The sequence below is a fragment of the Melanotaenia boesemani genome, chromosome 6 (genome assembly GCF_017639745.1).
Source record: "Melanotaenia boesemani isolate fMelBoe1 chromosome 6, fMelBoe1.pri, whole genome shotgun sequence".
Lineage (NCBI taxonomy): Eukaryota > Metazoa > Chordata > Actinopteri > Atheriniformes > Melanotaeniidae > Melanotaenia > Melanotaenia boesemani.
The window spans coordinates 18,151,860-18,169,075 of NC_055687.1; the positions used below are offsets into that span (position 1 = coordinate 18,151,860).

The 17,216-nt window shown below is 38.3% G+C and overlaps 2 protein-coding genes and 2 non-coding genes across 4 annotated transcripts; 3 read left to right on the top strand and 1 right to left on the bottom strand.

Moving 5' to 3' along the window:
- Positions 1-3,373: 3,373 nt before the first annotated feature.
- Positions 3,374-11,285, bottom strand: rab13 (RAB13, member RAS oncogene family). The gene is made up of 8 exons (XM_041988010.1): positions 10,769-11,285; positions 9,931-9,991; positions 9,638-9,698; positions 8,796-8,873; positions 6,262-6,351; positions 5,961-6,026; positions 5,793-5,843; positions 3,374-5,666 (listed from the first exon to the last, which is right to left on the bottom strand). Exons 1-8 carry the CDS (start codon positions 10,890-10,892, stop codon positions 5,595-5,597), a joined length of 603 nt encoding a protein of 200 aa, XP_041843944.1. The 5' UTR covers positions 10,893-11,285; the 3' UTR covers positions 3,374-5,594.
- Positions 11,286-12,363: 1,078 nt separating this feature from the next.
- rps27.2 (ribosomal protein S27) lies at positions 12,364-16,500 on the top strand. Its single transcript, XM_041988481.1, has 4 exons — positions 12,364-12,465; positions 12,998-13,106; positions 14,015-14,125; positions 15,399-16,500. The coding sequence occupies exons 1-4, from the start codon at positions 12,460-12,462 to the stop codon at positions 15,425-15,427; spliced, it is 255 nt and encodes an 84-aa protein (XP_041844415.1). The 5' UTR covers positions 12,364-12,459; the 3' UTR covers positions 15,428-16,500.
- Positions 13,195-13,321, top strand: LOC121642517. The gene has a single exon (XR_006010911.1). It is a non-coding gene; the product is annotated as a small nucleolar RNA SNORA13 (small nucleolar RNA).
- Positions 14,777-14,908, top strand: LOC121642509. Its single transcript, XR_006010903.1, has one exon. It is a non-coding gene; the product is annotated as a small nucleolar RNA SNORA13 (small nucleolar RNA).
- Positions 16,501-17,216: the final 716 nt, after the last annotated feature.

Sequence of the window (17,216 nt, forward strand, 5' to 3'; positions counted from 1 at the left end):
TGACAAGGCACGCGGAACGTCCAGGCAACTTGGAGATGCGGCAGATTGCGCGCACACAGTCATGGTGCTGATGCTGGGAAGGAGGGTTGGTTGCCTAGCGACAGGTTCTGGCTCTTGCTGCTGCAGCAAAACAGTACCAGCACTAGTTTAAAAGCAGGCAGCAGGGGTTCCTTGTAATGAGAATATGTGTCCGATAAGCTGTCGTCAGAAACATTTCTCGTATTATTATTATTATTATTATTATTATTATTATTATTATTATTATTATAGAGTGAGTATTATTATAAGTGAGGAGAGGCAGCTTTTAACAATTGTAGGGATGGATCGAGTTGACAAGTAGAGGATTTGGATTTGAGGATAAATTCAGATACGGCTTGGACGGAGGGGAGAATAAAACTGGAGAATGTGCTTATGGGGGATGAGTAGGGGGCGGTGAAGTCCACTCCAGAGACTGCAGCTCCCCACGAGGCTGGGTGTTGGTGAATGTCAGAGATTCTGGAGACAAAGAAAGACATGAGTAAGTTACAGAAGTCGGTGGATTGCATGTGGTGGGGAAGAGAGTCAAGTGGTTTTGTAATATTGGTGAGGAGGGAAAAGAGAGTTTGGAGTTGTGTTGATTGGACTGAATTACACCAGAGCAGTAAGCGGATTTTGCTAAGGAGAGACTGTCCTTATATAGCATAACATGAATATTGTACATTTCTTTGTGTATAGTGAGTCCAGTTTTGTTATAGAGTCATTCCAGTTTCCTTGGGATTTGAGCTGACGGAGGGCAGGTGTGAACCAGGATGCAGAGCGGATGAAAGAGACGGATCTGGTTTTCAGTGGAGCATGAGCATTCAGAAAAGTATGGAGATTATTGTTGTAGTGGGAAACCAGGTCATCAGGTGAGCAGTTGGCAGGTGGACTGGGAAAATTGATGATTTCAGAAGAAAAAGTCTCAATGTGGATGTCCTTAACACTACGGAATGAGATGGTACAGGGAGAATGATTCTGGGCAGAAGGAGGTTGACATTGAAAGTAATTAGTCTATGGTCAGTGTAAGGGACTGTATGAGGTTTACAGTCAATAGGAGTGATACCAGAACAGCAGACTAAATCCAAGATATGACCTTTACAGTGAGTTGGGAAAGTAATATATTGTTGCAGACCAAAACTTTCTAGACAAGATGAAAAGTCTTTGGAGAGAGCATTAATGTTATTGTCCATAGGGGTATTAAAGTCACAGAGAATAATCGTGTTTGAAGACAGAGATGAGAAAAGTGTAAGGAGGTTAGAGAAGTAATTTAAAAAGTCCTTGTTATGTTTTGGAGGACAGTAGATGGTAGTAACAATTGTAGGAGAGGGTCCAGGCAGCAGTGAGGCAGAGTACTCGAAGGAGGAGAACACGGGAGCAGCAGGGACAGGCATGACTTTCCAACTCTCACGGTGTAACATCGCGAGACCTCCGCCCCTGCCACACACGCAGGGCAGGCAGGTGTAATACACTGAAGGTTTGAAATCTGCCATTTTCTGTCCAGTTTAATATTACACCGACTAATTCAGATGTCTCAATGTTGTTCAAAATTCAAGATTCAAGATCGTGAATGTCTCATAATTGTTGTAGGCATTTTGCCATTTCTGGCTATCTATGGATTTTCCATTGCATATAGTGTTGGTCCTTTATTGCTCTTTAATGAGGTTTTCCTTTTTTTCCAATGTAAAGAGGAAAAACACACTCAATTAAAGCACCACCTGTCTCCCTCAGGGCAAGGCCAGCCAACCCAAACGTTCAACATAGAACATCTGCAAAAAGAATCTTGACTACATGCTGGGTGGGACTATACACCTTATCTGCATATGGTATGAGAGACTGATGAAATGAGAAGCCAGTAAACACCAGGAGAAGCTGGTGTGTTTTCCTCTGATTGCTAAGTTACAAGACATGACAGATTCTCCTTTTGACTACAGTGGCATGAAATCATATTCTGGGATACTTTATATCTAAATATGTTAACATAAATAAATTTAGTTTATCTGGAGATATTGCAATGTCCAGTCAGAATTACCAGAGTGAACATGGGTCTGCTGTATCCATTTTTCGGATGGGGGTTGCTTTACAAATTTTATCTCAGCTGGTTTTACCACTAATTTATTTTATTTGAATGCTGTTCTAACCATTTATCTTTGAGGTAAAGTGAACAATAGCTGGCATGTCTGTCAATGGCTAGTTTAATTTTTTTCCTGTGTTTTCTACTTTATTAATCCCAGCTGGGAAATTCTTTCTCTGCATTTAACCCATCCTAGTTGCTAGGTGCAGTGGGCTGCAAGATTCCAGCACCCGGGAAGCAGTTGAGGGTTAAGGGCCTTGCTCAGGGGCCCACAGAAGTTTACCTTAGTTGCCAGCCCGGGGACTTGAACCCAGGTTCTCCAGAACAAAGCCCACCTCTGTTACCACTAGGCTAATAATAATAATAATAATAAAAATAATAATAATAACAATAATAATAATAATAATAATATCAGCTAGAGAATCTCAGCTAGTGCTCATCTTAAGTTTGCAGCTTGTAACTCACCAGCCATCACTCCTCTATCACTAATTTATTAAACAGTGAACTCATGTGATGCTGCTGCTGATTTTAAAATATTCTTTTAAATTTTCAGACACTAGCTGCCTCCTCCTCATCTGTCTTCTCCCGTTCATCTTTTTATTCAAAGTTCATTTCACCACCACGTTTTTCTGCTTCTAATTAATCTACAGTCATAATTAGTGTAAGCTGACGAGCACAAATGATTTTGTCTGTGTACTGGTGTCAGTGTGAGGCAGACAAATCAGCCACATCGATGTAGCGCACCTTGATTTTTTTTAAGCCTGGTCTTGAAGCAGGCCAGTCAGGCCACTTTTGGGTCCTGGGCTGCTTCTCTTGAGGACCAGTCCGGGCCTGGCAGACACTTGCCATATTTATTGATCACCCTCACAGAACAAGGAATAACATGCATATGTTTTGGCATGCCATTTTGGCAGCAAAATCTTTTAAAGGTCCAAATTTTCACTTTTTTTGTTTTTATTTAACCAGAAAAAAAATCCCATTGAGATTAAGAACCTCTTTTACCAGTAAGCCAAAGAGCGAGAGAGAGAGAGAGAGAGAGCAGCAAATACAAAACACAGTTGCATAAGTACTCTAAATATAAATACCTGTGACTCAGGGAATTGATAACTGTGAAACTTGAATTGGCTCTTTGGGGATTACTTCAATATCTACGCTGTGAATCCAAAGATAGATGTAATCACTGTAAGGCTCTCTGAGGCAAACTTTGTAATTATTGGGCTTAATACATGAAACTGACCAAAAGCTAATCCAAATAAAATTGAAACTTACAAGAAAAACACTATGTTTCCTTTTTTTTTATTTTTATTTATCAAACACCAGGCCTGTAAACTACATACAACATTTTAGCCAAGTCTAGAAAGAAAAACAAATTCCATTGTATGAAGGGAATATAGGAAAATTCAACGTGTCTGTGTGCAAAAAAAAAAAAAAAGAAAGAAACTGTCAGGATCAGATGGAAAAACTACAATCAGAGTCATTTTGAATGATCGGAAAATTGCCTGAGCAGGTTGACATGCCAGATGTAGCTAATGAGTGGTGGTGCTTAGGCACTTCAGATAAAAGGTTAGATCCACTAAATCATTTCAGAGTGTGGGGTGTGTGCACAGTGCTACCTCATTGGCTCTCACATCCTGTTTATTCACTTGCTTTACTCATTCTTCTTTCATCTCATCACTCAACTCCTCATATTGCACTTATGTCTATTCTCCACCTTCAACATTCTCAATCCATTCATCAAGTAAAACCAGACGAGTTCACCACAAAGTGTCTTGTGGATTCCACTGAAGGCCATCTCATATTCATTAGCATTAAATATTTATTTTTAATGTTTAGACTGAAACCAGGATGCCTCCATGTTATAAACTTAGGATGTTTTAAATTTAATGGTATTTTATCCCCATTGGATTCAGCTGAATGGAGCAGAAACTGGTGACAGACGTAACATGAACATTTAATGCAGAGTGTCAAGTCGAGGGCATTTTTACAATGTATCTGCATGGCAACAAAATGTGTCATATGTAGGACTGGAGTGTCTTCTTTGTGATGTATTAGACAAATACAGCATCTACTGTTAACCAAAAACATTTCAGTTTTAGTATTTCCTGTTTGCGCTTAAACTATATAACACAATATTTGAAGTGTACATGGACCCCTAACTAAATGCATCCAACCCAATGTCATGACAGAATGTGAAATGGCCATACTGGTCCACAGTGCAAAACAGTTCACAATAAAGACCTATAAATTGTATTTTAAATGTTACAGTAGTGTGGTCACAAATGTTTGTGGAGAGTAAGAAAGTAAAGGATGATGAAAGGCACTATTTCCACAAAATGTGTGGCACTCTGAGCACCATCATGTCAGAGATGGCATCGAATTAAATACGTAAGATTAAAATGAGTTCAAGATTCATTCTGCATGAAGTTTTACACTTTTCCCCTCTGACACATCATTCCCAATATTTTTACTGCACTCCTACTGGCAGATGGGTAGGATTAGGTGGTAAGTCACCACACAATCACAGTGCCAACACATAGAGAAATGAGACAAACAACTACTCACCCCTAGGATCAATGTAGAACCACCAATTAAGCTAATGTGCATGTTTAGTTTTTTTCATACTGTCAGAGGAAGCCAGAGTATTCTGAGAGAACCCACACATGTCGACACACAGGCTGAGAACATGCAAACTCCACACAGACCAGCCCCAGCTGTGGTTTAAAGCAAGGACCTTCTGCCTGTGAGCTAACAGTACTAACCACAAAATTACTGTGCAGTCTGAGTTAAATAAAAAAGGAATTAACTTAAATTAAATCAACATGCATTCATGCATCTTAATTCCTTTTGTTTCTCATGGACACACCCCAACAGGACACAACCACCTAACAAATTAGAACCAAGGATTGTGACACTACTGCACTTTGGACCAATGGACAAAAACAACTATCACACATTTCCTGGTGAGATTGGGCTGAAAAATGATAATTGGGTCAACGTGGAACTTCCAGTGCATCATGTATGTACATGTGTCCAAAGATTTTACATCAAACTCCTCCTCTGCCACAGAGCTCCTATACATATCTACTACAGGTGCACACACATAAGAATGGAACAAAAGAGTTACATTAAAACACAGATGTGGTCCTTAGAGATGGTGCTGGTACATAAACGATAATGAAGATATATGACAGAAAAATACAGTGTGGAAACAGATGTGTGGATAATGGAGGGAGCTGGAGGGCATTTCATGACATTAAAAACAGTAGATATCACAGGAAACATGTTTAGTTTAGAATACAGACACTATTGCAAAAGTATAAATTAATTTGGCCACAGTGGAAGATCTGTTCCAAACATAGAAAAGAAATGCTTCGGTATAAGAACAGACTCGAAGCATCTGATGCATTCACCTTTTGGCCCACCAGATGGAGACACAAACCATTATGCAGTTTTTCCTTAAAAACACTGATGTGCTCTTATATTTCTGTGTGATATATTGGCATATCTAGAGAAGAACACACTTAGAGGTCTTTTTCTCTGTACTGCTGGTGATTTTCACCTCTCGGCTTGTCTGGGCCTGTAAAACAAGGACAAAAGGACAAAGAAAATAAAACTACAAACATGCATTTACTATCTTCTGTTCAAATAGCAGCAATTGTTTTACATTAGAAATATTTGGTAAAACTATTCTGCTGCGACGTACCGGCTTCTTGCTGGATTTATACAGTATGTCTCGTGCCAAAGCCAGAAAAGACTGTCAGACAAGGAAGGAGAGAAGCAGAGTTACACAACTCTTTAACACAACAAACACAAGAAATCAAGCTTAAAGTTCAGTGAGGTAGAAAGTCACAGTGGTTTTACCACAACTCACCTCTTCCACATTAATGCTGGACTTTGCACTGGTCTCAAAGAATCTGATACCATGATCTTTTGCCAGCTGTCAACAACAGACGCAGCAGTGGTTAAACTAGGTCAGGATAATAATCGTTTCCTGGTTCTTATCTAAAGTAAATATGAAGCTGGCACATCAGAAACCTTCTCAGCCCCTTCCACAAATGACTCAAACTTCAAATTTATCAAACTCAAATTGCGTCTTACAATGAAACCTTTAACTTAATTACTGCTGTTCAAGAAGAATTTCTGCTTCAAAACTACACTTGACAACATCTCACCTTTTCTCCTGTCTCTTTGGAAACTTTCCGCTTTGTCTCAATGTCACACTTATTGCCGAGCAGCATCCGATTGACCCCAGCAGATGCATTCTGGGAAAGAGGAGCTGCAGTTAATTGACTGAAACATTTCAACTGCAAACAAGCGATTCATCTTAACATCAATTTAAACCTGAACAGCCAGAATGATGACATGTTTCCCAGAAAAGCCTTAAACGACTTCACACACTGTACAAGATTAAATGCATAAATGAATATTTAAAACAAGTTACACATGACTAAAAACTGATGTCTGAAAACCACCCTGTGGTCTACAAATATTCATGAAGGTTAAACTAAAACTATCTCTCCCACAGAGTGCACTAATTCTATGTTACATAACATTTAAAGGCATTAGAAACTAATTTCTACAACCACAAAACCAAAAGTCTATATTATCCAGCAATAATGGCTGGTGCAGAGAGGGGTCACATAAAAATAATTCAGAAATAGAAACAGTGTTTGTAATAATTAAAGTTAAAGACTTTGAAAGTCCTGTTGAATATTTTCTGATGTGATTAGAAACAATAACCATGTAACAGATATCACTTGAAAAGGTGTTTTGATTCTCATAAAATTACTTGGATGCTTAAGTATTTTTAAATGACTCAAGTGCAGAAATATAAAATAGAATTTAAGATTTTGACTCATCTTTAACTGTAAGTCAAGAATGGACTGACTTCCAAAATGTATAAAGTTAAAAAAGAAAAGAGTCACAGGTTAATCTTTCACATTTTAGACAATATTACAGTTTTCTGGTTTCATATTCCAGTTTTAAAGTTGCGTAAAAGTAACAAACATTTGGGCAGCCTGCTTGCTAAGTACTAAGTAACCCTGGGAGATTTATGTTTGTTCCTGTGAAAAAAAAACATTCCCGTTCTGTAAGATTCTTAAGCTGTCTTGTATGTACGTCAGTCTGATTTCTGCTGAGATCTATTCATAGATACACCATCCTGTTGTAGAAGCTGCCCACTTTTCAGCTTCTGCTAGTGAGCAACAAATCATGATTTGTCTGATCCCATGAAATGGAGAGGTGTTGTTTTTACATTAAATATCCTGCTCCAAAGAAATATTTGCTTGTTTTCTCTTTGCATGTTCACATTACTTGTTTTCTAGCTAAAATCTGGCTTGTGGAGATTTTCATTTGCAAACTTCTGACATCGAATTTTGTGGTGAAATGTTTTATTCTAATGATCTGTTTATGTAGGTCATATTTATAGCGTGTGGCTGAAGAGAAAAAGAGTATAATACAAACAAATCCACTCGGTCTGTTAAATCTCTCTGACGGTCTTTTGCAGTCAAACTGGTCATTTGTTTTAACTGTAATCATACAAGCAGTTTTCTAAAAACAGCCTTTTAGCTTGACCTTCAGTGTGCTTGTTAACTGCATTTCATAATTACACTGCAAACTGAGAAAACAGCCACTAAGTAAACACTTTCCCTTAAAGCATCCTTATTATCACATCAGTTATTTTAACTGTTATATGGTGGCCAGCTGTTAAAAGAAGCCATGGCTGCTGATGGTAGGGAAAAGGACATAACTTTGTAGCCACAGCTGCCTTGGAGCAGACTGATGGAAACATGGCTGCAAGTTCGTACCAACAACCTCTCCTCAGTCACATTCATACACATACAGGCTAGGTGAGTACAGTGTCTTGCTCGAGGGCACAATGGGAGAATGACAGACAAGGAGTTTCCAGCCATCAACTTGCTCTACTGGCTGAGTTCCTGTGCCCCAAATCCGATGTAAGAAGTCAATTATAGTGCTTTGAAAAACCGTTAATTACAACATTTCAAGCCTTCATCACATATGGACTTAGAACATTATATTTACAGAGTATATTGTTGTCCATATTTAATTCTCCCATCATACTTCAAGGAAACAAGCTTATGTAAAGGAAACAGTCAGCTATTCCAAATTTTTACAAATAAAGTTTATAATTATATGATTTGGCTCTTTATGGTTTCTTTATGAAAATGGTTTCTGCAGAGGTGCCCAAACTTTTGCAAACAACTGTACCTTTAGAATTTTATTTACATTAGCATCTGTGATCCTACTACCTTGTATTCTGCCAATCAGAGCAAAGAAACTCATATTATATTATATTATATTATTTTATTTTATATTATATTATATTATATTATATTATATTATATTATATTATTTTATTTTATATTATATTATATTATATTATATTATATTATATTATATTATATTATCAACTAATTTTTTAAAGTGAGTACAGGATACTGATGGCATATAGGAGATAACTGTCTCAGAGATGATTTACTCTTCTTGAACTTTCTTTTTTTTTAAACAAAGGAAAAAAGAAAATCATGTACGTCTCCCAAAAAAGTCAACTTTCCATTCCTTTGAGATCATTGTTATGTTCTTAAATTCTATGTGAATAAAGGTTTAGGACTAACATGGAACTGAGAGACATGCTCTTTTTAAAGCCTTGATTATATTTGTCAAGGCTAAATGAAAACGTCCTCACTTCTTTAATGCTCTTCATCCAGTTCTGGATGTTTTCGAAGGACTTCTCGTCTGTGATGTCATACACCAGAATGATGCCCTGACATATAGAGAAAAGAGACACAACTGAGAAACAATTTAAGCAAAGTTACAAAGCAAAAACAAAGAGAAGGACGATTTCTATGGAGAGAAAACTGACTCAGTATCATTGTGTGCGTAATATATGGTCTGTCTATCTATCTATCACTAAACACATTGCAGCTTCTTCGCCATCTTCTTTGTTCTGTTTGTGGACTGCTCAACATTGCTCCAACAGTTTCTGGTGCTACTACTCCATTTGTTCTATCAGGGTATGAATCTGCAACGACCCTAAAAACGGACCAAATTATGCAATTTGTATTTGTATTTGTATAAAGCATGAATGGGCCTTTAAACTGATGGGAGTGAATGCAGGTTTGTCCGTGTGCATCAGGTGATTTGTGCACACATATTTAACATGCGTTTGTGTAGGAGCATTTTTTTTTTACACAAAACTATAATATTCGTGAGGTTGAAGGTAAAAAAAATGTGTGTAAAATAATGTGTATGCATATTTTAAATTTGTGTATGTGTAAATGTATTTTGTGTATAATTTCTATATATTTGTGTGTGCATTGAGGCAGCATTTACATGTACCCAAGTTTACACACAAAATGGTTTATAAACCATATATTACACATACCAGCACCGAAAGTTACACAGAAATCTTACAAATCACATATTACACAAACACACACACACACAAACACACAATGATATTGAGTTGATTTTTTTTCTCCATAGGTATCGGCCTGATTATTCACTGCGCTTGTTCTGTGTACTCACCATGGCTCCCCTGTAGTAGGCTGTTGTAATAGTTTTGAACCTCTCCTGTCCTGCTGTGTCCCTAAACAAAGTACATGCATATTCAAAGTCACAAGCAAGCAATTTCTTTAACGAGATGCTGAAATGTTTTAGAATGATGCGTTTAATGTGCATCTGACACTGCTGGAACTGATCTAACAGCACCCTTATGTCTGTTTGCTTGTTATACAAACAAGAGGAGGTGGCAAGTGTTATCTACTTTACCAACTCACAAAACAAAACACTTCCATGGAAGCATCCAAATGCCATCTTACCAGACTTGGAGTTTCACTTTCTTCCCATCCACCTCAATTGTTTTTACTTTAAAGTCGATGCCTGGGAGATAAGAAAAAAAAGAGGACAGCAAAGGGCAAAGAAGGGACAAAACATTAGCTAAATACCTCTGAATGGAAATCAAATCCCTCACAATGCAGAATATATAGGTCAGGTGGAAAATAGTCATTTCCACTTTGAGTGCTCTCCCATTCACAAAGAGGCTAAAAAGACAGACATGCCTGCACAGCTGATTGTCTTTTAGTCATGTCCCCCACCCCACAAAGGATGGACAAGCTGACAGACAGACAGAGAACGAGGGGCTGAGGAAGTCCTGCGCAAAACTCTGCATGCCAGAAAGCCAGCCATTCTTCTGGGAACGTAGAGATGGTAAAAGAGATAGGAATGAGGGTGGGTGGACCTTAAGAAAGTTTTTTTAAACAAATTTATTGAGTTAACAAACGCAGTCATATAGTCACATTTTTAACAAGTTGCACTACCTTAACTGCTTTTTTGTTTTTTAAATATGACTAATTCAATAAGCTTAGCGAGAGGAATGAGATCTGGAGAAGGTTGAGAAAGACAGCAAATAAAAAAATAGAGGGTGGGTGGGGGGTGTATATAAATAAGGAAGAAGAGAAAGAAAATGAGAGAGTTCAGACCAGTTGAGACATGAAAATGAGTGTGGGAAACCAGTTTGCACAGATTACGGGCATCAAAAAAGAGAAAGGACGGATTTTGAAACGTCAGCAAGCATCTGCCTTGCCATGTCCCAAGTTTTAGAAAGGCCAGGCAAATGCAGAAATGTCGCAGGCTGTAATTCAAACTGCAATAACGTACCGATGGTCGAAATATATGTGGTGTTGAAATTGTCCTCAGCAAAACGTATGATCAGACATGTTTTTCCCACACCGCTGTCCCCGATGAGTAACAGTTTAAATAGGAAATCATACTTTTTCGCCATAGTTGGAGCTGTTCTTAAAGGAAGAAATCAAAAGAGGGTAAATAAGAACTGTCTCTTTAATCCAGGAACTTTCTTATCGACCGAACACTGTAAATCTTCCCTTTCTCTTTTATGGTGGCAACGAGTGGATCCCTCTTTTCACTTTTTCACTCCTCACAAACTTGTCACCGGTAAATTCCGATCCTCGTCAGTGCTTCTGTAGTGATTCTGGACTGCGCGAAATAAAGAAATAAACTCCATCCAAAGTCAAATTGTAAATCCCAAATCAGCCCCTGATGGCCAAATCTGTGATAAAAATAATTCCACTGCCTTTAGTTCGCAAACATACCGGGATGGCTACGTGTTTTCCAGCCAGCAAAAAACTTTCTGTCGGCCTGGCTACGTAGTGTGGGAGTGATTAATGGGAGTGAACCTGCAGCTGTGCGATCTGGACACTAGGTGGCAGCATTTGAACAGAAACTGAACGTTGAATGAACAATTAAAGGGGTAGTTCACCCAAAAATGTATTTTTTGGACTGTCAACAACTCGGTATTACTTAGTTGTGATGAAAACTACATACACTGTTGATAAAATTAGTATTTTAAAAATGTATTTTAAAAAAAACAGATTTTTGGGATAAAAAAATGGCACATAACGCCCTCTACAGTGTACCAGATTATGTTTGTCGTGACACAGAGAGGTATCTACGCCACAAGAAAATTTTAAAAACCCCACAGCTCCACCCTCCAGATGCAAACAGATGGTCCTACCTAGCAGGCATAGAAAACCCACCAACGCATATGAAGGGATGTGAACGTAATATGTAGATTTGCTAGCTTCAGGCTTATGTTCTTTCACAGAGTTTCTGATTAAATTTGTGCTTTTGATGTGTGTAAAGGTAACACCGCACTTTTTTCATTACCTGCTGATCCTCAACTGACAACAGACAGCAACTCAAATTGTGGCAACGGCAACTTACAGCAGCACTTCCTGCAGCTACCACAACCTTCAGAGTCTCCGCAGCTTTCCAGAGCTGCTGACAGGTCAACATAACAACGCTAACGGCTCAGACTGATACGGTTCAGGACCACCTTGTTCATGTGTAGCTGAGGAGATTCAGGAGGGGAAAAGTCTTCCACCTCAAAGACCGCTCTGTGGCGTAGGTGCTTTGTGAATCTCGACTTGCATCTTGCCAGTGAGCTGAGCTGCTGTCTGTCAATCATCTCTGCCCGTGGTGTATCCCGACCAGCCCACTCTCCGCTGCCTGATCACCCCACCCCACTCCAAAATTCGGCAGTGGGTGGAGTTACGCAAAAAGTAGGATGTGTAGTTTTAACATATTCAAAAATCTCTGTAAAAAAAAAAAAAATACAATTCCATACAATTAAACACACTCACACACACTTTATATATATATATATATATATATATATATATATATATATATATATATATATATATATATATATATATATATTGTTTTGTAAATACTTCCTCCGAGCCCATCTCCTCTTCCCTTCGTCAGCCAGCAGTTTCCGGTACGTGGCGAACGTGGCTTTTTCCGTTTGAGAGCCTGACTACGCAGACATGCCTGTAAGTATAAACAGAAAACTAAAACCTTTTATGGAGTTGACACAAGTAATTTAATTGTGTTTTTACATCATTATATCGCTTGGTTGTGTGCTTTGTTCACGTGAGAGTGAGCAGTTTGTTGTAACCTTTGCTTAAATATTGAAATCCGAAGAAATGCAATATGGCGAAACACGTGTGGAAGAAAGAAGCCCACGCGGTTGCATGTTAGTTTGTAACATGTCTAACTATTTACTGTTAATATTAGCATTTAGTACCACATTCAGGATGGATGCAAGATGATTAAACTCGTTTCCTGGTTATAAGAACAAAACAAGTTATTATTATTTGGTAGTGTAAAAACCGAGTGGTCTCATTGCGCCATTTTTATTTACTTTTGCTTTCTATTTTTTATAATTGCCTCAAGTTTAACAGTAAACCAGTTTCAACCCGCTGTCGTGTGTAAATTATTTTCTTTCTAGTCCCCATCCCCCACACATTTTTTTTATAAAGTGATATAGAAAGTTTTTGTCTGATGTATCTGTTTTTATTACAGCTTGCAAAAGATCTCTTGCAACCCACCCCTGAGGAGGAGAAGAGGAGACACAAGAAAAAACGTCTTGTACAGAGTCCTAACTCATATTTCATGGATGTTAAATGTCCAGGTCAGTAAATACATGCGTGTGTGTGTATATATATATATATATATTGTGTGTGTGATTCAGTGTTGAATTAGCTACAGTTTGTACTTTTTGCCTTTATGTGTTGCCCTTTCACTGTTCCTGTGGTGATTGGGGTGTCAAATAAGGCATACAGTGATGGTTGTGGTTGTCTACGAAATGAGATTTAAAGAAACTCATTTACACAAACAACTACATGGACATGCCAAGCATACCCAGCGTTTCTGCAGATCCTTGAATAATCTCAAACGTTTTTGTAAAAGAAAAATATGTCCGTCATTTGTCTCAAAATCCTGAATTCATCTTTTTTTTTTTACTTTTTTTTTTTTTTTTTTTAAATAAGCTGAAATTAAAATGTATTTTGTCTGTTTTCGGAGGCTGTTGATCACAGCCTATCCATGCAATAGCAACTACTATAGCATAAAAAATTAGTTATTAGTCATTTCATACTTGACGAGAAACTTCGTCCGTGTCTTTATTTACCACGTGTTGTATTATTTTCGTACTTTCTCACCACCTCAATCAGCTGTTAATTAAAGCTGTCCGTTCAGCCTCGCACCAGCAGAAACACAGAAAACAAATTTTCCTGTAACACTTTCCCATGTTTGCCACGCCCACCTCAAATGACTGACCAATCACACAATACTTCTTGGAGTCCCACTAGAAGAAAGTTCTGCTTGGATAATGTGTTGAGAACAAGCTGCAAGATATCCCCAATCCTATCCGCGAGAACAAGGACACAAAGCTCTCGCTTCTCGCGAAGAATGTAACAGTCTAAAGTGGCATTAAAAACTTCTTTGAACTAGTTTGTCTTAACATGCAGAAATCCTGATTCCTCTGATGATATATATCCTTTTTTGGGAAGATTAATTTAAAGTCCTTTGATTTTGCAGGTTGCTACAAGATCACCACAGTTTTCAGTCATGCTCAAACTGTAGTGCTTTGTGTTGGCTGCTCCACGGTCCTTTGCCAGCCAACGGGAGGGAAAGCTCGCCTGACAGAAGGTACAAGACAACCTGCAGCTCTGTTTATGCTAAATTTACATGTAATATTATCAGTCCACACAAAAGACTTTCCTCTTGCACAGGGACGAACTTTACATGTATAATGGCATTTTGTTTGCTGACGGAAGTGCTGCCTTCAGCAAAGCTTGCGTGCCAGAGTTCAAGGTTTATTGTTTTAATTGTCAACAAGATTACGGTGCCATAGGGAAGAAGTTATACCTGCAATTTCCTTCTGGATAATATTGAGTTTGGCACAAAGCAGGCACCTGGACTTCATCCATCACTGTCAAACTGCATTGTTGCTTGGCTTCAAAACTACTGTTTGCCATATGGTTTAGATGTGTATATGCAGCATTGCTGGTGATTGGGCCTTGGCATATAAAGTATGTTCTTAAATGATGTGCAGCCTCTGCCCATCTGGCATGCTTTGGCATGTACCAGTTTGGGAAGAAAGCAATCTGGTATTGCCTTTAGTCTTATGTAGCCTAGACTTCAACTGAATTTGTGAGAAAGTAAAAGCAACTTATAGGTGAAACTGACTACCAATCAGCACAGAGAGAAATGCTAAACTTTCCTGATGTGCGGATGAGGGTTTTTAAACAGAAAGACCATCACGGTGGAGGGGACCACCATGACTGTTTCCTAAACATTTGCCTTTGTGTTGCCCTCTCATGATGTTTACCATGAACAGGGTGTCGATTAAGGCATACAGAGATTCTTGTGGTTGTGAGAGGAATTCATCATCATTGATCTATTTCTACACAATCGGCCACAAGCACAAATGCGACTTGCTTTTTTATTTGCAGGTACATCTCTAACAAGTGTAATAGTTTCAGATTAATAGGCAATCTGCTCTGTCTGATAAGATGACAAAGAAATGCTTCTCCAGTAAGAGAACTTTTCATACATGGTTTAGTGTGTTACTGAATAGATTGAGCTTGAGGTCAAGGTTTGTTTTTACTGAAGCTCTTGCCATCCCACCCACTCTATACTGTGTTCTGCCACCGTGGTAACCAACGGCTTCTCTGTTTGCTCTGCTCCAAGTTACTCTGGGTGCAGCTGCAACCCTTGGCACTTAAACTGCACTTGTTGGAAAGTGATTCAGTCTATGAAAAGGCAGATAGCAACATGAATTTTAAGTGTTTATCTTATCTGTTACCACCTCGTTGATGAGTCAGTTTACACACCAGCTCTGCTGATCACCACCAAAGATTGTTGATGTCTACTTAGTTATTTTTGCAAATGTCAAAAAATGTCCTTCTCCTTTATCCAGGATGTTCATTCCGGAGGAAGCAGCACTAGTTTGACCAGATGTGGCCACAAAGATGAGAAAGAAAACTTGGACATCAAGTGACACTGCCAAAGACGTGACATAGGGAAAAGGAAATGGATAACCTGATTAAATCATGTTGAAGTGGTCTAGCTATAGATTATGCTCACAGAAATGCCAGGCTTTGCTGAGACCCCAGCAACACGTCTTATCTTTTAATTGTTTTCTAAATAAACTTGGGGCTCTTCTGATTAATCTTAGATGTTTGTCATCCAATTTCTTACTCTTTTGATCTTTTGAAGGTTTTTTGGATCTGAACTGTCAATAGTAAAATACCAGGTCAGCTTACATTGTTATGTACAGTACAAGTATTTTTATAGCATAAAAATCTGGACTTTTGTGGCAGGTGTTTTTTTGTGTGTGTGTGTATTGCACCCTTCATTAAGCTTTAATTTGCAGGAAATTGAACCAGCTTCTCAGTCTAACAGATTTATACATTTTTTCATGACACAACATTTGCAAATTAAATTGGAGAATGTCTCTTTGCTGTAGAATTTTATTGTTTAAGCATCACTGGTAACAAATCGAGACACTAATATTTTCCAGGTCAGTAACAGTGAAGTCAGCATTGTATATTCTGTAGACAGGGCCGTCGTCAGTGGCGTCGATGCAGTCCCCACTCAGTCTGACTAAAGGCAGATTCAGGGAGTCCTCTGTGCTACTGTTTCCAAAACATGGCACACAAGGGTGTACCACTGCATGGTAATGAAGCACATAGTCATGAATTTGTGCTTGCAAACATCCTGTGAAAATGAGTGGAATAAATTGCAAAGCTGCAAAAATAGTATTGGAGGAGATGGGGGGGAAATAATGGAAGAAATCTGAATTTCTGAAGTTTTGTGACCTTCAGCAGCTCACACCTTTTGTTTGGGCTTGTGGGCATGTAGACCATCTGCTGCCTTTCTATGCTACAGGTGTACACAGAATAATCTAATGAGGAGGGGGTGATTCTATGACAACTAAATTGTTGTCATGGTTACATAGTTCTTGTGTCTTGCTTGTTGTATTGGATACAATTTATCAATAAAATGGTAGTAAACTGGTATTTTTCTTGTGGTTATTGGTTGACTAATGCAGAATAAACTTGTGTTCATTAATCATTAACTTAGGGGCTTTATTATGAATTCCTTTCTTCTTTACAGTTGAGTTAATAGCTTAAAAGTACAGCTTCCAGTAACCTTTTATTTATCATTCATATGTTAGCAAAACACTGATCCCAGGTTAAGATAGAATGAAAGGAAGATTTATCAATAATTAACAGTGAAGGTCAACATCCAGCAGTGGTGAGAATGCACTGAATATTTAGGACCTGGAGAAATGTAGTGATGGGTTTGTTGCTTTCCTGCCTGTTAGACCAAACAGATAATTACAATTTTTTAACGTCACCATCTGATGTGTTCATGCTGTCATAAGGCCACTGTTTTGATGATCTACTGGTCAGGGTAATTATGCTGCAAGGGAACACACACTGTCTGAACTCCATACAGCAAAGTGGTTATTGAAGAGCTCAGACTACATCATCTAGCATAAGGCTGTAGAAATGAACACTGGCTGCCAATGCAAGGTCTCAAAGTCCTGTTAACATGCTCTACCACCTTATTATTTAATGCATAGGGTTAACACCTAATATTTCTAAGAATAATTTTGTTCAGTTGCTCTAATAAAGTTACTTCATTACAGCATGTCCAGGTGGTGTTGAGGTGCATACTATAAAACTTCAAATCAGTTGAAGCAAATGCACTTCACTGCTGGTAACACTGA

Bases quoted from the DNA above. Each gene is read 5' to 3' on its own strand.
- rab13 (XM_041988010.1), bottom strand. From the start codon at position 10,892: ATGGCGAAAAAGTATGATTTCCTATTTAAACTGTTACTCATCGGGGAC. The intron at 8,874-9,637 runs GTGAGTACACAG...TCTATATGTCAG, and splicing joins CCTACTACAGGGGAGCCATG to GGCATCATTCTGGTGTATGA. The intron at 6,352-8,795 runs GTGAGGACGTTT...CCTCTTTCCCAG, and splicing joins GGATGAAGAGCATTAAAGAA to AATGCATCTGCTGGGGTCAA.
- rps27.2 (XM_041988481.1), top strand. The intron at 13,107-14,014 runs GTCAGTAAATAC...TTGATTTTGCAG, and splicing joins CATGGATGTTAAATGTCCAG to GTTGCTACAAGATCACCACA. The intron at 14,126-15,398 runs GTACAAGACAAC...TCCTTTATCCAG, and splicing joins GAAAGCTCGCCTGACAGAAG to GATGTTCATTCCGGAGGAAG.